Consider the following 20,722-nt stretch of genomic DNA (forward strand, 5'->3'; position numbering starts at 1 on the left):
TTATAACTCACAATGTGACTTGGTCTTTGCTTACAAGACATATCAATGTGATATTGAAATCTGCTTGTATAGAGTCCTGCAGCACCTAACTCTGATAACCTGCAGTGGCCTCTGAGAGCTTTTTCACTTTTATTCCATTATTGCTGGGTTCATACAGACCCACCTGTCCACGGGGAACACACATGAGTGATTGTGAGCTGGCTTTAATCTGTCTCACCGCGCTGCGCCTGGGGAGGGCTGCAGGTGGCTCAGACCACATGGAACCAATGCCAACAGCGCTTCCTAATACGCAAAACCTCTAGAGCAACACCACTCCAGCACTGAACTGTGTGCTTTTCAGTAGCTTCAGATTTAAGAAAGAACTACATTCCTTCGATTAATTATTTGACTTTCTGAATGGTTTGTGCCTACATGGAAAAATATTGATATTGATAGGAGTTTTTCATTTTATGATTTCTCGCATTCTTTTTGCTGTGAGTCGAATCAAGAAAGGGAATGCTCTGAGACCACATCATTTAAAATCTGGACATAAATGTAAAGTTAATATTTTAGAAAAGTGTAAAACAATGTAGCATTATGATGGAAATTAATAAAAAAGATACTTAAGATTCTGCACTATTCACTAGTTAAATAAGGAAATACAAGTCTACATTTAGTTAATCAAAAATACAGTAAAAATATTAATAGAGTGAAATATTATTATACATTTTAAAATGTAATTTATTCCTGTGATGGCAAAGCTGAATTTTCAGCAGGCATTACTGCAGACTTCAGTATCGCACGATCCTTCAGAAATCATTTGAATATGTTGATTTGCTGCTCAAGGAATATTTCTTGTTATTAAAGTTATAAATGGTTGTGCTTCATTATGTTTTTTGTTTGTTTTTTTGTTTTGGAAACTGATACTTTTTTCCGGATTCTTTGGTGAATCGAAAGGTGAAAAGAACAGCATTTATTTCAAATAGAAATCTTTTGTGACATCAAAAAATGTTTTACTGTAACTTTTAAATTAAAGGCATCTTTGTTGAATTAATTTCTTAAAATAAATCATACAGTACATTCTTTTACACAAACTTGAAATATTGAAATTCATGTTGTTGTTTTTTAAATGACACTTTCTAATTATTTTTGATAAAACATGCATATAAAATATTTCCTTAACTATTCACCTTTGGATCTGAGATGTTTATTCGACTTTAAAGTGATACATTAATTTAAGTCACAAAAAGCACATTTACATTTACATTTAGCAGACACTTTTATCCAGAGCGACTTACAAATGAGGACAACAGAAGCAATCAATTGAAGTATTAAAACAACTAAAACTGATCCAAAACTAAAAGCTAAATAGTAAAAACTACTTAAACTAAAACGTAAACAGTACAGTACAAAAATGTCAACAACCTTTTATGTATTTATGTTTATGTGAGCCAGTTTTGTTTAAGAGTCATTTCACACTGGCTTGTGCCCCTGATGGCAAGCCTGCATTTTTTGATAAGTCAGTTCTTTTCTTTCACATGAGAATTCTTCAGCGAAACAGAACAACATCCTTTGGCAATTTCCTGTAACCATAGAGATAGTGAGTTCAGCCAATCCCCAGCCTGGACTGAGTGGAATGTTTTCCTGAACTCTCTATGAATTTCCTTCCGCGACAAATGCTTTCTCTCACATTTTTAGAGCACAGCTCTCAATCGTTACCCTCGACGGGAATACTTCTATGGAATTCTGTGGAAAAAGTAAGTTTTTAATTTCTGCACAAATATTTCATTTCCACAGTATATGATAAGTTATGCAAACCTTAGAATACAGGTTGATTATGCTGTTGCAAAGTCTGTAGATACGGCACACTTCATCTCATAGTTATGCTTCAATATTGGCTCAGCCTCAGCAGCTCCCTGGTGTGCAAGACTCACCGAAGGCTTTGATTACATTCTGTATTAGACCAGAGATCTCCACAGGATGGCCAGCTCAGTAGATTGATCTCAGCAGGTTAACCACTTACATATTTCATTCATTCACACAAAGGCTCATTCTGTTCCAGTGCAGTTTTAATTGAGCACCAGGAGTCGCCCCGATCCAAGTCCTGGGATTGCAAACCACGTTCTCCAGAACAGATGTTCAGCAATGGTCGACTGCATTCGCCTCTGCTGAGACACCTCCAAAAGTGGAATTTGCAGAAATGCCATAGAAGAACCATTTTGGTTCCCCAAAGAACAGTTTTTCTGGAATTGAAAAGTGCCATGGATGATAAAGGTTCTTCAAGGAACCATAGATAACAATAAAGTTTGTGGTTGAGAAACGCATGTCTGGATTGACGGGAGCTATGACCACTGAAAGTACAGACGGCACCCTGAGATTTTTGTCCAGTGTTCCTCTCAGGAAGCCATCTTCTGTGAATCAATCATCCATGGGCTGTAGGACCTCAAATCTGCCTCATGTTTGCTGGGACTTTGAGCTTAGTTTGGCTGTGGTGTTGATGGTCTTGGCTGGGATTTTGATCTTGGCATTGCTGTACTGGGTGCTCCTGCTGCGCCACAAGCTCCGCGTCGCTCAGGCCGGGAACGCTCTGGAATACTTTGGTTTCTACCACATGGCCCAGTATGATCTAAAAAAGCCCAACCTGCCCGTAGTGACCCCTTCTCTTCCCTTCCCACCTCCACCTGTTCCTCCACCTCCTCCTCTTCACGTCACTCCACCTCCACTGCCCGTGTTGTATATGTCCCCCCCCATCATTCACACCACCCCACCCAGCCCTCACCCGTCATGTGGAGCCAGCTCGGAGGCAGAGGTGTATTCACGGATCGGAGTCCTGCGACCCTCAAGACCCTCCAGTGTGAGTCAGACCCAGGTGATCCTGTTTGAACACTCTGCTCTTTGATGGACTGATGCTTTCAAGTACAAGCACAGCTGTCTTCATTTCAAGTCGTGTGGATATTTTGGGTTGTTTTGTCATATTTAAAGTGTCTGGGGTAGATCAGACAATCACCCTCTTTTTAAGTACATTCATGTTTTTTTTTTTTTTAGATGTATTACATAGCATTCAAATGTGTTTCCTATGTTAGGAAAAGTAACAGGAAAAGGGGATTGTTTTGAAACAAACATATTGCTCTTTTTCCTGAATCTGCTTTTGAAATTTCCTTTAAAGGGTGGGATTTCCTCAGGAGACTTTCCATTGCTTTGTTCCTCTCTGCCTCTTAGGATTTTAATGTGCAATGTTCTTTTACTCTCACTGTCTTAGCAAATATACAAATATACATTAGGTTAATATCAAATAAATAAGTCTAAAAATAATTCTGCATTATAAAATAAATATATACACACACACACACTACCATGAAAAAGTTTGAGGTTGGTGTGATTTTTTTTTTTTATGTTTTTGAAACTTCCTATGCTCACAGGGCTGTATCAGTGAAATCTTGTGAAATATTTTCTATTTTAAACTGTAATTTATATCTTCCCGTGACTGCAAAGCAGAGTTTTCAGCAGCCACTGACTACTCTTCAGTGTCACATGATCCTTTTAATATGCTGATTTGGGTCTGAAGAAACAATTTTATTATTATCAATGTTGAAAATGTTTTCTTAAAACCATAATTCTGTAACCAAAATAATTTCCTTCTATGTGTAAACATACCTGGCAGTAAAGCAATTCTTTTAAAGATTCTTTATTTTATATAGTTTATTTTAAAACCTTTTTGCAACATTATAAATGTCCTTACTGTCACCTTTGATACATTAAAAGCGTCTTGTTAATGGAAGTATTAATTTTTCAAAAATATATATATCTGCCCCCAAACTTTTGAATGGTGGTGTATACATATATTTATTGTATTTTATTATTTATTTGAATGTGATGTAATTATTTATAGATATAGTGTAAACCTGTGTGGATGCTTCAGTTGCTGTAGCTGTGTAAATTACAACACAATGCAGCGGTGCCCTGTGTCGTCTCTGAAATGCATAGGTTGTTCATGTACAAACATTCTAAGGCCACAAAGTATATCTGAATAATTGATGACCCTTTACCATTTCCTTTTCTCATAATGTATAATTTAGCATTGTGAAATAGCTGCTGGATGAATATGATAATTGTGGAGCAAAAGTTCACGACCTTGTTTTTGAACTGAAAGCTTGCAGTGGATTTAAAATTTTACTCAGTGAGTGAATATAAGTGGTCTAAATCATATTTTCCAAACATTTGATGTATTTAAACCAACGATTAAGACATTGTATGCTATTCACAGCTATAATATGACTGAATTATTCAGTCATAGTTAATGTATTGATGCTCAAAGCACTTTCTGGTCTGATGTGCAAGTTCTATTGTCCTGTTTAATTGCTATATAGGTATGCCTGTGTATATGATATAAGAAAGCGGTCATTTTTGTTTAGAAAATAAGTTTGCAATGATACTCTAATTTCAATATCACTTTTGATTGTCTGCAAAAACATACCAGAAAAAAAAAAACATCAGAGCATATTTCTCTTGACATGTCTTTTTTCTCTTTAAGCAAACTAAATTGGTCACTTGAAGTGTTTGTCAAAATAAAGCAATATACTTTTCAATATTCTGAGAATATTTTATGGATAATATAGGAGTCTGTCAAATTGACATTGTTCTGGTTTGTGGCTTGGAATATTGAGGTAAATCTTATTTAGAAAACAAGCTAGAATCAGTTCCATCCCTGCAAACATTGCATATGTGCATGTGTGAGTGTCTTTGATTTTACACCAACAGTCAAAACGCTTGACAGTCTAAAACTTTTGATAATAGGAAACAAGGAAATACATAAAATTAACAAACTATATTTTGCAGTTGTGAAAATATACTGCATTTTTGGTGCCACAAACACAAAAAGTGTCTCCTATGAAGCAGATGTGACTTTGATTCTAGTATCACGTACCGATCCCACTTTCCCTCGCCTTCATTTCCTGTCTCCTCTCAACTGTCTCTTTCATTAAAAATGGCAAAAAGCGCAAACCTAAAATAGCAATGAATAATACATTTCAATTTTGTGGATTACTGGCTGTTCCTGTCTGCTTTCTCATATGTGGACACCTTTTCTTATGTCCTGATTTTGAATGAAGTGTTTTGGAAATCTTACCTTTAACTGAAGCTGGAATAGCACCTGCCACACCTGGGAAAGTGTTCATTGACATACACTCCATAGAACTAGATTTTTTGTTGTTTTATTTTAGGTCTGTTTGACAATTGTTGCTAGTGTGCACAAGACCAGAGAAAGTTTTTTTCTGGATGTACCAATTCCCCTGTGAATTACATATGGCTGAGTTGCGTTCTTGAGTTTAAGCCTTTGTATCTTGCTTGCTGTGAAGACGGCCACTCGAGAATCAGTGTTCAGCTGGCTGGATTACATTGGACTTTCCCGAATCTCTGCTTTTGACGGTGCATCTGCCTGTGATTATTCTTGGTTGAAGTTGAAGACTGAGAAATATTCAGAATTTATAGATCTCAAACTTAATAACTAGAGCTTGTAGAAAGTCTGATTATGAATTTTCACCTGAAGTGGTCTTGGTGTCACACTTTTTTAACCTGAAAAACCGTTTTCAGTTGTTTAATTAACTGAAGTTCCTGCCATTTTATATGATAGCTTAACTGATTTTTCAAAACGGTCAGTATAACAAATATTAGTATTTATTTAAATATTAGTTATTAATGCGATACTTGCCTTTCTTGTACACTGAAAAAAGGTAACAAACAAGAAAAATATTCAGAAACTGCTAGTAAATTTCACAAATAACTGAAAAAGGGCAAGTAACACACTGAATTAAACATGACATTTTGAAATTGTATAAAAAAACAGAAAAATACTCCAGTAATCTTTGTTGTATATTTACACCGTAATTATTTGTGAAATTTACAAGCAATCTATGAGGGAAAATTGTTTCAAAGTAAATATTACATCACATATTATACTACCAAATTATTAAGATACAAGTATGTGCTTAATATTTTATTAATCATATTTCAGCTAGAGTTCTGAGGGCTGAAGCCCAATAAAAACCTAAATATTCACTGGATACCTACGTAAATTTAGCTCTTTTCCTCACATAAAACAATTGATTTAGAAGATTTGGAATATTGCGTTGTGGACTATTTCTGATCCTTTTTTGCCCCTTTTAGAGCTTTATAGACCCAGTTATGCTCTTTTTGGCTGAGAAGGTTTATTTGTTATCCAGTTAGTTTCAAACTGTCTCTACTGTATATTTGTTAGCAAGCTCTTAAGATTTTCTTGCAGAGCTGTAACCCAAAATAGACATTAATGGACCTCACCAGTGTTTGTTGAGTGATCAGCAGTGGTTTCTCGCCAGGGTTCTGGAGGTTTCTCATTGTTAATAAATAGCTGTGGATCCTCAGGTTGCTAAATCATGCCAGCTGTGGGTGTGCACGTGGGCTCTGTGTATTGTCCTAGGGCTTTGATCAGATAATTGCACCTCAGACACAGAGTTTGAAACATCTGAGTGTCGCTATGGTGACCAGCATCACTGTGTCCGCTCTGCTGAGAGCTTTTAGTGATTCAGACACAACTGGATGGCAGGGCTGCTGTAGCAACTTTTGGGACTATACGATCCTAGCGCAATCCTCCAAAAAAACTAACAAATATTCCATAGATTTGTTGGTTTGATGGAACACAAACGATTTTGAGGTTGAACTCACAAGTATGTAGCCCAGTTGCCCGTTTTATTTACTTTCCACATTTTCATTATCAGAACTGATGGAACAAACAAGACAATTTTGTTTCTACAAGAATTCATCAGTTGACATAAACAGTGCCAGCTGGGGACCTGTTAATATAATTCATTGGAACAATTTGCACTGGCACATTCCTGATCATGTAAAAGCCTTGAGATTTCGATTATCACAGAAGTAAAGAGATATGTGCGGTGGAGCATCTTGTTGCGAAAACATTCTTTTATCTTTCGGCCTCTTCATTGCTCCTTTGTACCCATTGTTTCACGGAGGGTTTCCACAGGGGATGAAGGCGCAAGTCAGGATTAATGGGTTTTAAAGTGCCTGGCAAAGAGGAAAAGTGTAAAGACGCATTTAAATGCTGGACTGAAAGTGACGCATCAATAAATGTATAGCTGTCTCTTGAGAAAATAACAGCTGCCATATACAAATGTTCAAGTGGCAAATATCGAAAGGACACTTCCTGTGATTAGCTTTTTCAAATCCTTGATCTTAAATGTGGTCATGTGCCATCAGGCATAGTATAAAAAAAATTAATAGTTTTACATTTATAATACACACATTGAGACATATATAACGGATATGCATATGCCTCCCTCAATCCAAGTCAATGTTATGAACATAATATCTTCACAGGCGTCAAATGTTCAAGGTGAAAATTCATAAAAGGGGTCCTTAGAATCTCATGTTTTTTTCTATTACTTCTTTAATTTGATAGACAGCTTTAAAATATAATATTCATCAATACAATTACTTTTAATTATTTAATTAAATTCTTCTTTGTGCATTGCACGGCTTGTTCTCCTCATTTATAAATATTAGTTTGTATCATTTTTGGTCTGTTAGTTGAATTAAAAAGAATTTAAAAAAACAATCAGAAGGACAAGGACACAAGGTAAATGTACAGTGGGATTTTTTATTTTTTACATCATGGACATGATCGTTGTTTGTCATGGACATGAAATAAACATTTTCAGTACACATTATGTAACCTGATAACATAACACATACATCTGATATATAAAATCAGGATAAATCATGTATATTTATAGTGGTAGGCCTACTAAAGAACAAGTTTCAATGCTGTTAAAATATACCACTATTGTTTTTCTGAGCAATCAATACTGGTTAAACTCATGTTTCTGTCAGTCAAAACTGAAAAGACGGTATGTTTATGGTCTACAAAAGTGGCATTTAATGATTTTCTTGAAGGCGCTCTGAAAGTCTTTATTGAAGTACGCGTAAATGATGGGGTTCAAAAGCGAGTTTGAATACCCAAGCCAATTAATGACGTCGATGAGCCACAAAGGCATATCACAAGACGAACAAAAAGGCAGCACGATCGCTTTGATGAAGAATGGCAGCCAGCACACAATGAAAGTGCCCATTATAATGCCCAGAGTCTTTACTGTCTTGCGCTCGCGCGCCAAGGCGAGCTTCCTCTTCGCCTCGGTGTTTTTCTCGTGTTTGTTCTCGAACAGAGGGACAGAGTTTGGCGTGTTGGGCAGAGGCAGGTTGTTTTTGGAATTGCTGTGAACCTCGATGATCTCCAGAGACTCGCCGTCCTCCGCGTGCTTCACCGCGCCGTTCACGCACGCGGCGGGCTTGGGTTCGACTGCGCTTTTCCAGTTTTTGCCCAGCTCTCCGTTTGCGCGCTTAAAAAGCGCAGGTGACACAGTCAAACATTTCACCCTCTTTTTCTCAGGTTTTCGAACGGTTTTGCGAATGCGAAATCTCGCCGCTTTGAATATGCGTCCGTACAAGACCAGCATGAGAATCAGAGGGATGTAAAACGCGCAAAAGGTGGAATAAATAGTGTACCACGGGTCGTGGCTGATCATGCAAGCTTCAGGATTGGCCATGTCTTCTGCTTTACTCTTGGGTTGAGATTTCATGATCAACATGGGTGGAATTGATATGGAAAAGCCGACAAACCAGGTAACGGTGATTAAAAGAGCGGCACGTTTCAATGTCCTTTTCTTCATGTAGTCTATTGGGTCGGTGATCGCCCAGTATCTATCCAAAGCGATAGCGCACAGGTGCAAAATTGAAGATGTGCAACATAAAATGTCTAAAGAAATAAAAATATCACAAGTTACCTGTCCAAGTGTCCACTTGTCTAAAACTTGGTAAAGAGCCGCCATTGGCAACACAAGCACCGACACCATGAGGTCCGTCACGGCAAGTGATCCGATCAGGTAGTTTGCAACATTCTGCAGGGATCTTTCCAAAGCAATAGCCGCCACAACACACGCGTTTCCAAATATGGAACATAGAATGAGCGCGCCGATCAGCAAAGACGTGGAGATCTGATAACTTAGTGTAACCTTCACAGGTAAAGTCACATTGTCGATTTGCTGATCTAAGCCACTGTCGTTCTGAAATGATAAGAACGTGTCGTTGATTTCTTCCATGTCGCGTAGCGCGTAAAATGAGCAAAACCTCATTAAACAGCACTACTCCATTCAGAGGAGCTCATACACTTGAAGGCGATGCCAACCATCAACATTGTTACTGACGACTTGTGACGACGCAGCTCCATTTATATCAGCAGTGACTCTAGACGTCAGTTACCTACGCAGGTGTACAGGGTGGGCTCGGCATAGAATACGCACATGCGTTTTTCCAGAATTTCTTCCAGTGCGATTCATCCATCCTAATCATCTGATTTGTAGCAACAAACTATTGAAGCTATTCCAACATTGAATGCTTGAAGAACACTTTTCAGGACGGGGTCCAATTCCCTGGGATTCCAAAGGAGTGAACTTTTTCTTTAGAAATTAACTTTTTCTTCAGATAGTCTATAGCCCGTGTTTTCGATCCGCTCGACACCCATCGAGATGAAAATTGTTGTTGCTGCTGCCACCTGCTGAGAAAACGGAACGTTTGGCCCACACACCTCTCCTTCATCCAGTCCCCCACATAGTAGTGTTGGGAAGGTTACTTTGGAAATGTAGCCAATAGGTTACAAATTACAGGTTACCAAAATGTAATAATAAGTAGGCTATAGTTCAAATCTATTTCAATCACTTTATTAATGTAACTGACTACATTACTTTTTGATTGCATTTCTAAATTTATAACGAATGTTTTCAAACATTTAGAGCAAGTAGGGTTAACCTTACAAAACTGATTACTATCAGACTTTCACAATCCTTCTCCCCTTGATTTAAGATGATTATTTAATTTTATAGCACAGCCACACAAAATCAGACTTTAGCACCTCTTTTTACGTCGAGATCATTATGAGGTTAAATACAGATTTAAAATCATAAGATATGATACTGTTTTTGAAATCAAATCCTTGTATATAGGGGAAACAATGTTATCTAACAATGCTTTGGAGAAAAACAGTTAGCCTAATCTTATAAAAAATAAAGCATAACATAATAACCCAAATAGGAAATGAAACAGTTATCAAATAAGAATTCTATTCTGTCTTAAACTGCTGAAATATTGGTGTCTCATATTTTAGAGCAGTCAATTCAATTCGGGGGGAAAAATCAATATGTGTGTGAAAATATTCAGAATCCCTCTTTGTAATTGTTAGCATTTTCATAAGTAACTGTAATTTAATTACATATTTTTTTTATCTGTAACAGATTACAGTTAGGCCTACATTAATTTTGTAATTAAATTACGTAATTCCGTTACATGTTAGGCTACTCCCCAACATTGAGCATAGGCCTATAGGCTATATTTATCCTCCTGAAACCCAAATATGGCGTTTTTGCCTCTGTAGTGGACATTCTATTTTAGTGAATTTCTCTGAGACCTCACATGTCACAGTTGTAAGCGTGGATGTCCTGTACAGAGCACATTTAGGGCTTTTTAGAGATACCAAATGTTTGGAAGTTTCACCAGGACCACACCCTCTCCTAGGCCTTTAAAAATGTCTAAATTTAATTTAGTGAAAAATGTAACATCCCTATTATGGAAATATGATCATATTTTGTAATTGTCATTTAAATCTGAATAATTTTCAAATTGTTTGTCATAAAGCAACATCTCAAGAAAATGTTATGGGTTTTCAAATTCAAATATGACTTCCTGTTATGAAACAGGACATCATTTCATACATGCCCACTGTAGAGGACAACGGGACTAAAAGTGTGTTTATTGTGCATTTTGGGAGACATAACAATTGAATAGGAAAATTAGTTAAATATAAATTTTCTTATGAAATATTAGATATTATTATGAAAATCTGGTTATGACAATTATTTTTTCAACATGCTGTCCCAACAGCAACACATTAAAATGCAAATTAGATACAGTATAGATACACTGTGTTTAATGGGATAACCAGTTTATGGACATTTTTACACACATATTGCATAAAACAAAATGGTATATCAAATAATTTTGTTATATATTTTATAACATAGTTGAGAATCATCCTTAAACAAAGTTTAGAAGAAAAAATCCTGAAACCTAAAAATGTATTGGTGATTTAAACAAAAAAAATTATATTGTTTTTGCCTTTTTGATGTCTATTCGTGACATTTTATTTTTAGAAAAACTTAGTCCTAGTGTCCTCTACAGAGGACATAGAATAAAATATGAATAAAATATAATTTTTCAAAAATGTTATTTTTCCATTTGTTTCTTATGCTCTAAACAATGTAATGACATGAAAAAAAAATCTAAATTCACAAAACGTTTTTGGGGGAGTGCTCAGGAGGATATATATATATATATATATATATATATATATATATATAGTGTGTGTGTGTGATTATACTGTCCCCATACCAAGTGTGTATTATAGAGGGTTCGACCCCCATGACTGAGGCTTAAAGTATAGATTCAAACAATTCAATAGCCAAAAAAGTTAGGCAGCGGCTATTTCCAGCGATAGATGCTATTTACACTATTAATCGCCTGAGGAAGTAACAAATTGCTACTCCAGAGCATTTCATCGTTGTTTATATTATATATGTGATGTAAATATATAATTAAGTCAGTGTTTTAAACTACACAAACATTCAGTGTTGTGTTTAAAGCGTCTTAAAAGTAGATTAAAATACTTTCGATTTAATTTCTTCATTATTTGTGCATTCGTTTGGTTTAGGTTAGGAAACTTTAGATTGATTTAATGAATGAGTAACTTTATGACTGAAATAGATTAATTATTGTGTACTCACAGTATTTACGCCTGTTCCGAGACTTTTTTTTTTTTTTTTGTCCCTCTGCGGCTTCCGTAGCGAAGGCAACTGTACTCTCAGCAGTACAGAGCCAGTTTATTGTTTTTAGCCTTTTAGCCAAACAACTTCAGGTGCTCTTCAGAAATCCCGTCGAAGGAAATGGCTGCCTCTTTCGTGGTATGTTATATTTTTGGTACATACGTAAAACAAATGTTTAACTCAGACAAACAGGAAGTATTTACATAATAACGACTGGGAAAAAAACCGGCCAGTACAGGAAATATCACTGTAGATTTTTTTTTATTAAGAAAACTAACGTACATCATTTAAATGTGCGTACAAACTGGACGTGAAATTTAGTGCGAGGTTAGTAAATACTGCAATGTTGCTCTGTTGTACTAATTTTGATGTTGTTTTTGTACTGGCCTATTTTATGCTCAAGCATAAAGTTGGCTAATGTGCAAAAAAAGGCAGATTATGAAGACATACACAGATGACAACAAATTACACTTCTTAAGAACATTAAACTATTTATGCATGCATTATATTGTGTGTGATATTAATCTACCTAAGGATTTGAATAGGAATAACATGTGGCTTTCTAATGCACATTTCAAACAGACTGAAGAACAAGATCAATCAGGGACATTAGAGGATCCAACAAACCTTCGCTGCAGAAAGTGCCGTAGATGTCTAATAGACTCGACCAGCCTCCTGAAGGTGGGAGAATTATGATCTATAATATTTTGTCTTTGAAAGGTGACTGCAGTATATTGGGAATGGTTTAAGACCTTCATTTATGTAAAAGGAGTGATAATCATCAGTAACATATATTCCTAAGTGACACTGCTTTATATGAATATAGGTAGTAACATCAAGTGAGACTGCAGCCACATGCAATGTGTGGCATTTGAATGTTGAATCTTTGGCAGATTGGATTTTGGCAAGTGTTGATCAGGTAGTTTTCATTTCTATATGTTTTTAATTAATGCAATTTGGGCTGTTGACATCTGGAAATGATCTATTCTGATAAAATGTACATTTCTTGCAGGCCAGTTGGACAGTGGGGAAATTAAACTGTCAGAACTGTGGAGCTCGCTTAGGAGGCTTTAATTTTGTAAATTGCTCTAAATGCTCCTGTGGATGTGATACGACTGTACATCTCAGTAAGAGTCGTGTTGATCAGGATCTAAAACCTCCAGTTCTTTTGACAAGACTAGGACGGACTAGAGAACATACCGTGAGGAGGAAGAATGAGGTGGGGTCTCTCCCTCAAAGCTCATCTCCCTCCCCTTCCTCAACCCTCAGCTTCTCCTGGACTGTGTCCCATGTAGCCTCTGCTGAAACTGAACTTGAGGTTGAGTCAACTGAAGAACCACAGATTCTTGAGACTGTTGAGAGAGGCACAGATGTTTCCTTACCTTCTGAATTGCCACCACAGCTGTCTGATTATCAGGAGAGTTTAGAGGTACGGCCTGTGGGTTCTGCTTCCCAGAGTAGAACCTCTCTGGACAGAGCTGTGAATCCAGAGGAGGCATCAAGAAACATCTCACCCAACCTAGAGCCAAAGCTTTCCAAGAGAGAGAAAAACCACCTGAAAAGCCTAAGGAGGAAGCAGAGGAAGAAGGAACGTTGGATTCAGAGACAGCAGGAGGCAAAAGATCTGGTGAGATGTTTTAAAGTTGTTATTATTATTTAGTCATTTAGCAGACACTTTTATCCAAAGCGACTTACAAATGAGGACAACAGAAGCAATCAATTGTAGTATTAAAACAACTAAAAACATCCAAAACTAAAAGCTAAAACTTTATAAATACTACCTATACACATTTTATCAAATTAAATAAAAATGACAAATGCGTACAACAAAATTTCAAAACTTAACATTTAAATGAAAAACAAAAAAGCTAATAAGGCTAAAAACAATTCAAAGTATTAAAGAACAAAAGGTATAAGAGTATAATAATTCTAACATAACACTAAGCCAAACACCAAAAAAACAACAACTATACATACAGTGGTGTGAAAAAGTGTTGGCCCCCTTCCTGAATTTTTTTTTTTTTTTGCATGTTTGTCACACTTTAATGTTTCAGATCATCAAACAAATTTAAAAATTAATCAAAGATAACACAAATAAACACAACATGCAGTTCGATGATCTGAAACATTTAAGTGTGACAAACATGCAAAAAAGTAAAAAAATCAGGAAGGGGGCCAACACTTTTTCACACCACTGTATGTATATGTGCAACCACACACACATACATACACACACATATATATATATATATATATATATATATATATATATATATATATATATATATATATATATACACATTTATAAATTCTATATAAATGTACATTTATATATAAATATTATTTCATTTCCATTTAGTTTGTTAAAAAGTTGTGGGTGGTGTCAAAGTCTGACTAATTTTGTTCTTATTTGTGAATTAAATCAATTTGGCTCCCCCTCAGGATGTTCATTTGGAATTTATTGAATTGCAAACAAAGACATTCAAAACAGTCACATATTTTATAGTCCAAAATTTGTTTTCTGACAAAACAAAAATAATTACTTTTGAATAATTATGCCTATTTATTCCCTGATATGCATTTCTTCTGAAATGATTTGACATTTTTCTGAACACAGACAGAAATTTTTAAAAGGTTTTAATTTGGGCAAACAGCACTATCAACATTAAAGTTTCTGAGATTGCAATTCTATAAATAATGTCAACTCCATAATTATTAGCAAACTTCTTAAATATAAACAAAAATTAATATATAAAATATATATGACACGGTTATGGGTAATTCACTAAAAATGTATTCTTAAAAAAATGCACTGACAGATGTTTTTGTTAAATTAAATTTATGCATTTGGCATATCTAAAGTGACTTACACTGCATTCAGTATTTAATCAGAACCTGTGACTTTGGCATTTCTAGCTCCATGGTCTACTGTTTGAGCTACAGGAACAGTATAGTTATTGGGGTGAATATGGCTTTAGCTTTTTTTGTTGTTGTTGCTACATTTGAATTACAATTCTGCTTCCTGTTTGCTTCCTCAGTTCTGAATGGTACTCAGCTCTAGTTTGTTTAATCTGTGAAGTGCCAGATAAGCAAGAAATAAATGTGAGCTATTTAAAGAGGAGCTGTGTTGTACTGAAAAGAGTTCTGGCAAAATGTCAATAATAGATTTATGGATCAGAACAGGCATAAATCCACATAATAAGCTGCTGCCAGATCCTGAGGATCTTAATAAGCCATTCACAGCTGCATGTGGCTGTTGCAGCAGGTGTCATTTCATTGGAGAATTTATTTTTGTTTTGATAACCAATAGAGAATGAATTGGAGAATGAACTGAATGTCTGTTTTTTTCTCAAACATAATATATCAGTTCTTCATAAATATTTTATGCGTTTCTTCTACATATCAGGCTATGAAGTGGGACCTAACGTGCAGCGATGATGAAGAGAGGGAGGGATACACGTGTGCTGTGTGTTTAGACGTATATTACAGCCCTTACAAGTGCCATCCTTGCAGTCATGTGTTCTGTGAGCCCTGTTTGAGAACACTGGCTAAGAACAGGCCAAGCAGTACCCCGTGTCCCCTCTGTAGGACCCTCATATCCCATGTGCTCTTTCAGGAAGGTGAGTGGAAAAGATAAACTCCATTTTCTCTCCAAGTGCATCATATTGCTTAATAACTTTATAACCACCTGATGAACCTTTTGTTTCAGAGCTCAATCAAACTACAAAGGCTTGCTTCCCAAAAGTGTATCGGTCAAGACATGAGACCTTTCAGAAGACCAACTATTCCAAATGGCCCCTGCCCAACTGTCCAAAGCGTTTCAGCATCTTTTGGGGTTTGTCATATGTCATTTGCATTAGCATGTCTTCAAGACACTAAGTGTTAAAAAGTTTTAGTTACAAGTTGCACATTTATTTCATTGTTTTTTCTTATTTCAGGATTTCAGAGGCACGGAGGTCCTGCCAGTCGCTGGCAGTTTCCGCACAGAGCATTTGGCCTGGATACGTTGGATCTGGGAGACATGTGGGGCTGGCCTTTTGACATTGACTTTGTGATCATCTCTATCTACTCTCTGCACTGGGTGATGGCGTTCATCATCTTCTGTGGCCTCTGCTACTTCCTCCTCCTCTGATGTATGGAGGATTAGTTCTCACTTTGTTCATTGTTGCTGGACAAATTAATATTGTTGACGTGGACAGCTCATCAAGTGCCTCATACTTTTATTTCAATGTAGCTTCAAATATGATGAAATATTATTAAGGTGTTTTTCTTCCTGTGGGAATCATTTGTGTGTTTGTTTGTGGTTTAGGTCTTTGGGTTTGTGCAATTCATAGATATCATGTTAAGCAATTACCTTATAGAATCTGCCTACTTGACCTGTAAACAGTATTATAATGCAGCAGAAAAGAGAAAAAGCAATAATTCAGGGTATAATGCTTAGTCCATCTGTACACTTTGACAAGATGCCTCTTTTTCTGTTACCATTACTTGGAGCGGCTTAGATGCTTGTTTAATGCTAGAACCCAGGTTTCTGTTGTACAAATTTAATGGTTTCTTTTACACAGTAAAATGTTTCAAAACATGTTTTGTTGTGTCGATTCATTCTACTGGAATGAGATTTATTTATTTGTTAATATTTGGCAATGGCCAAGAATGACAGCCAAATCCCGTTTGAGAAGTTTGGGAATGTATTTTTTTTGTTCGTCTTAATCCTAAAAGAGAACACCCAGCAAACAGTTCCAGAATGTTTTTTTTTTTTTTTTTGCCCTGTTTTGGAACCAAATCCTAATATTCTGGAAACATTTTGGGGGGGTTAACATTCCCAGAATGTTGCATGTTAGGTTTGTGTGACAACACTCATACATGCATTAACATATCAAGGAGGTTTTTGCAAAAACGTAACTATTTCATGTTCTCTAATGCTGTTAGTTTTTAAACAACGTTTCAAAGAGGTCTTGTTAAACATCTACTAACAATAAATATATTAAGCAGACATTGCTTAAGACGCCGCTTACAAATAAAATCGCGAATATATATTTTTCCTCACATTAAGCAATTGTGTTTCTTCGACGAATCCGTCTATTCAGGACTCGTGAAGCCCGCAGCTGTGGAGATCCAGCAGCGGCGCTCGGCCCTCGCCAGGGGTGAAGGTGACTCGCCTGTTGGTGCGGGAGATGCAGAGGAAGCTCGCTCAGCTCCGTCACATGAGTCTAATCATCGAAACAACCCGCATCCAAGGATCGACCTCACCCTCTCATCGAGGACAAACGGATTAAAGACATTTTCTCAGTGAGGTGATTTTATTCGTGGATGCGTATGCATGTGTTCTGCACCGAACGGGCGAAAGAACCGCCCCAGATCAGCAGCCAACATTTTTCAAATCGGCAAATCTTCGGTGAGAGATCCTGAGCGCCGGGAAAGCACCGAGAGCACGCGGAGAGCTCAGCGGGCGATGGATGACTGTAGAACGGTGAGCGTGCTGTAGGATAACCGCTGTCACTCTTCTGCGGATGCTATTTTTGGGATAGGCTTTTTTGCTGTCTACACATTAAAATTAGGCTACTATCAGTTATATGCAAATTAATAGGTTTAGCGTTACCTGTACGAATAATTGCAGTAGATATGTAGCCTACAGCCCATCAGCATTGATACTTACTAACACATAAAAGCCTATATACGGGGTGTGTGACATATTGAAATATGAATAATATTTATTAATGAATTGCTTAAAAGATAAATAATTTGTGTTATTATGTTTATCATTTGCTATTTGTGTTTTCATACTGCACCATTGTTTAGAAATTACATTCCTCCCCACAATCCCATGTGTTGCTATGTGGCATCTAGAATGGCAGCTAAACTCCTGTTTACTCTGCTCTGCTGGAAAATCCAGTTTAAGCTGCTAGCTGTTTTGGAACATTTCTAGCCAGTCCAAAATGATCAACCAGCTACCAAATAAAAGCTTGACTAGCTGGTAACTGGTTTGGTGCTGGTCCAAGATGGTCTACCAGTCAAACCAGCTACCATGTTCCAAACCACTGCTGTAGCTTAATCTATACACATTGACTTTCTAAAAATAGACTGAGCAGGATATGTATTCATTTTTAGACCGTTCAGGAGTTCAACACTCTTGTGGCTCTCCATCGTGAGCAGGTCATCTCCATAGGGGAGAATACAACTGACTGTCCTTCTTTAAGGGCACAGATGAACAAGACTCGCATTAAAGGATGTGCCGTAGCCCAGGTCGCCTATCAAAACCTCATCGCAATCTCTGGGTAAGCCTGTATGTTAGAACTGCCATGCAGATTTGATAACGTGTCTGTAAGATGCCATATAATGTTGTTTCTCTTTTTCTCTCTATGCTTTTCTTAGGCCAGAGGATGGTGAAATCCACCCAGAAATATGCAGATTGTTCATCCAGCTTCAGTGCTGTCTGGAGATGTACATTACTGAGATGCTCAAATCTATGTGTCTGTTGGGTGTTCTGCAGCTCCATAGGAAAGGTGTTGTGTCAATGACAGCCAGCAGAGGACAGCAGATTCTTTACATAAGCAGACATGAGTACATAAAGCTAATATACTGCATGGCGAAATACTCCTGTCATTCTGAAGGTGGCAGGGATGGCACAATAAATACATAAAACAGCTCCTTTAAGCATTTGCTTGTTTTTTCTGTAAGCAAAACAAAGCATAACTTTGAATCTTGTGTCACTCGCTTCAGGAAATGATGTGTGCCCTGAGCCAAACATGGACTACAAGATTGATGAAAGCTCTGATGTGCCGATGCTGGAAGATCGATCGTCGTCACCTGTAGATTTTCCACAGGAATGCTGGGTCGTGTGCACAGACATTGAGAACATAGAGAGGTACGACAAACAGGATGAATGGATTAGGAAAGACAGCTTCCACTTTTTAAGGAGCATTGGTTCTGGAAGTACTTTTCAAATTCATTTACTCCATAGGGATATGAAACAACCTACCAGCTCTGAGATGAATCACAACATGACAAACTTTGAAGCAAAAAGTATTTGAAAACCTGAGAAAAAGAAAAAGAAGGACTGTAAACTGCAACCTTTGAAAGGACTGAGCGAATCCCAATACATAATCAAATAATAAAAAAAAACAATGGCCTAATATAAAACTACTGATTTATAATCATTAATTATAGGTGTAAAAACCATACATTTAAATATTTTGCTAAATATGTATATATGTATACACTAACATTTAAATGTTTGAGGTCAGTAAGTTTTTTTTTTAAATGTATACTTTTATTCATCAAGCATGCAGTAAATTGATCAAAATAATATTAAAGAAATTTATATTGTTACAGAAGATTCCTATTTCAAATAAATATATTAAAAATCCTGAAAAAATGTTCCATGGTTTCCACCAAAATATTTAGCAGCATATTTTCAACAATGATAATAATCAGCATATTAGAATGATTTTCTGAAGGATCATGTGACACTGAAAACGGGAGAAAAGGCTGCTGAAAATACAGCTTTGCTCATTTCAAATTTTACATTTACATTTTCAAATATATTAAAATAGTAAACAGTTATTCTTAATAATAATATTTAATATTTAATAATATTTCACAATATTCCTGTTTTACTGTATTTTTGATCAAATAAATGCAACCTAGGTGAGCATAAGAGATTCTTTAAAAAATATATATATTTTGTAAATGAAATGCTTGTCAGTCAATTCAATGGGGTCTTTGTACAATAAATCATTTTTGCTATAATCTCAGTTGACGTCCTATGTTGTGAAATTTCTTCCAGTGATATGCGAGAAATGAGGAACCTTCTAAGCAAACTCAGGGAGACAATGCCTTTGCCACTGAAAAATCAAGGTATGTCTAAATTTTTTAGGAATTTATTCTGATAATATAGTTTTTTCACACCTTCTAAAAATATGCTCAATAGCTAGAAATGTGTTTATTTTTTAATGCTGTGTTTTTATGTGTGTAGATGATAGCAGTCTGCTAAATCTGACTCCTTATCCACTGGTGAGGCAGAGAAAAAGGCGATTCTCTGGCCTTTGTTGCCTTGTGTCTGGCTGAACCTTCAATACTCTCAAGTCTTCTTTTCTGATCATTGATCAATTTACGCTTCACTCGTCTCCTTCATGTCTCTGGAACTGTTTCCTAATGTAACTTGTCCCTGGAGAGTGTCAAAACTACTTAATCCCTTGTTGGAGGACAGAACCCCCTCGACTCAAAACCCTGCCAAATGAGTTTTAAGCAAAATCAGTGGTCTATTTTTAGTTACCGAGAGGTTCATTCTGTGTCATGTGCTGTAAAACCATACGATTGTATAAAAAAAGCAAGAGAATGAAGTAAAATAATAACATCTGTCTCTGATTTTCTTTTGTCATAGTCATAGAATTTATTGTCAGTGAAAAGGCATGTTTAGTTATAGGATTGCTGTATTTCATCTTCTTGCTTTTTGTTTATATATATATATATATATATATATATATAAATTTAGTCACTGTGTAATGCTTTTAATTTAGTCTTCCATAAAGGGGAAAGTATATATTTAAAAAAATTATATTAGTCATTTTAAGGGCACAAGAGTGCTCTGCACTAAAGCCATTGCTATTTCATTCTAAGCTTGAAACAAATATAACACAATAAAATTCACTTTGTACATAATACAAAAAATTGTAAATAAAACATATTTATTAAAATTGATTTTAAAGATTTATTTTTCATTTATCCATTCAAGACAGGTTTGTGTGAATGCATATCAGTTTAGCAGCATGATTTTTGCTCCTCATGTCAGATGTCTATAAAGTGTGCATAGTTACAGCTCATATAAG

At 36.2% G+C, this 20,722-nt stretch overlaps 4 protein-coding genes across 6 annotated transcripts; 3 read left to right on the forward strand and 1 right to left on the reverse strand.

The window, feature by feature from the left end:
• The first annotated feature begins 1,662 nt into the window (after positions 1-1,662).
• Positions 1,663-4,563, forward strand: LOC306855881 (uncharacterized protein). 2 transcript variants are annotated; one of them, XM_079394820.1, is made up of 2 exons: positions 1,663-1,736; positions 2,042-4,563. In XM_079394820.1, the coding sequence occupies exon 2, from the start codon at positions 2,303-2,305 to the stop codon at positions 2,876-2,878; it is 576 nt and encodes a 191-aa protein (XP_079250946.1). In that variant the 5' UTR covers positions 1,663-1,736; positions 2,042-2,302; the 3' UTR covers positions 2,879-4,563. The 2 variants fall into 2 exon arrangements, with proteins under 2 accessions (XP_079250946.1, XP_079250947.1); XM_079394821.1 differs by having other exon boundaries at positions 1,668-1,736; positions 2,026-4,563.
• A 3,048-nt stretch (positions 4,564-7,611) lies between these two features.
• On the reverse strand, positions 7,612-9,122 carry LOC306855867 (5-hydroxytryptamine receptor 1A-beta-like; the record flags this gene model as incomplete). The annotated part of the gene is made up of 1 exon (XM_079394802.1): positions 7,612-9,122. One exon carries the CDS (start codon positions 9,120-9,122, stop codon positions 7,881-7,883), a length of 1,242 nt encoding a protein of 413 aa, XP_079250928.1. The 3' UTR covers positions 7,612-7,880.
• LOC306855865 (E3 ubiquitin-protein ligase RNF180-like) lies at positions 8,020-16,470 on the forward strand. Of its 2 annotated transcripts, none has more exons than XM_079394796.1 (7): positions 8,020-8,646; positions 12,477-12,575; positions 12,721-12,813; positions 12,907-13,521; positions 15,301-15,514; positions 15,604-15,729; positions 15,833-16,470. In XM_079394796.1, exons 1-7 carry the CDS (start codon positions 8,602-8,604, stop codon positions 16,024-16,026), a joined length of 1,386 nt encoding a protein of 461 aa, XP_079250922.1. In that variant the 5' UTR covers positions 8,020-8,601; the 3' UTR covers positions 16,027-16,470. The 2 variants fall into 2 exon arrangements, with proteins under 2 accessions (XP_079250922.1, XP_079250923.1); XM_079394797.1 differs by lacking the exon at positions 8,020-8,646 and adding an exon at positions 11,895-12,032.
• A 547-nt stretch (positions 16,471-17,017) lies between these two features.
• Positions 17,018-20,253, forward strand: LOC306855874 (regulator of G-protein signaling 7-binding protein B). The gene is made up of 6 exons (XM_079394813.1): positions 17,018-17,364; positions 18,003-18,169; positions 18,267-18,397; positions 18,615-18,759; positions 19,681-19,751; positions 19,870-20,253. Exons 1-6 carry the CDS (start codon positions 17,215-17,217, stop codon positions 19,959-19,961), a joined length of 756 nt encoding a protein of 251 aa, XP_079250939.1. The 5' UTR covers positions 17,018-17,214; the 3' UTR covers positions 19,962-20,253.
• The last annotated feature ends 469 nt before the right edge of the window (positions 20,254-20,722 follow it).

This window comes from Barbus barbus (assembly GCF_936440315.1).
Source record: "Barbus barbus genome assembly, chromosome: 36".
Lineage (NCBI taxonomy): Eukaryota > Metazoa > Chordata > Actinopteri > Cypriniformes > Cyprinidae > Barbus > Barbus barbus.

What these genes read in the sequence shown, in the direction of transcription:
- LOC306855874 (XM_079394813.1), top strand. Translation starts at nt 17,215, where the DNA reads ATGTGTTCTGCACCGAACGGGCGAAAGAACCGCCCCAGATCAGCAGCC. An exon ending in GACATTGAGAACATAGAGAG is followed by an intron (nt 18,760 to 19,680) that starts GTACGACAAACA and finishes AATTTCTTCCAG; the next exon opens with TGATATGCGAGAAATGAGGA. An exon ending in TTTGCCACTGAAAAATCAAG is followed by an intron (nt 19,752 to 19,869) that starts GTATGTCTAAAT and finishes TTATGTGTGTAG; the next exon opens with ATGATAGCAGTCTGCTAAAT.
- LOC306855865 (XM_079394796.1), top strand. Translation starts at nt 8,602, where the DNA reads ATGATCAACATGGGTGGAATTGATATGGAAAAGCCGACAAACCAG. An exon ending in AGCAGGAGGCAAAAGATCTG is followed by an intron (nt 13,522 to 15,300) that starts GTGAGATGTTTT and finishes TCTACATATCAG; the next exon opens with GCTATGAAGTGGGACCTAAC. An exon ending in CCATGTGCTCTTTCAGGAAG is followed by an intron (nt 15,515 to 15,603) that starts GTGAGTGGAAAA and finishes CTTTTGTTTCAG; the next exon opens with AGCTCAATCAAACTACAAAG.
- LOC306855881 (XM_079394820.1), top strand. Translation starts at nt 2,303, where the DNA reads ATGTCTGGATTGACGGGAGCTATGACCACTGAAAGTACAGACGGCACC.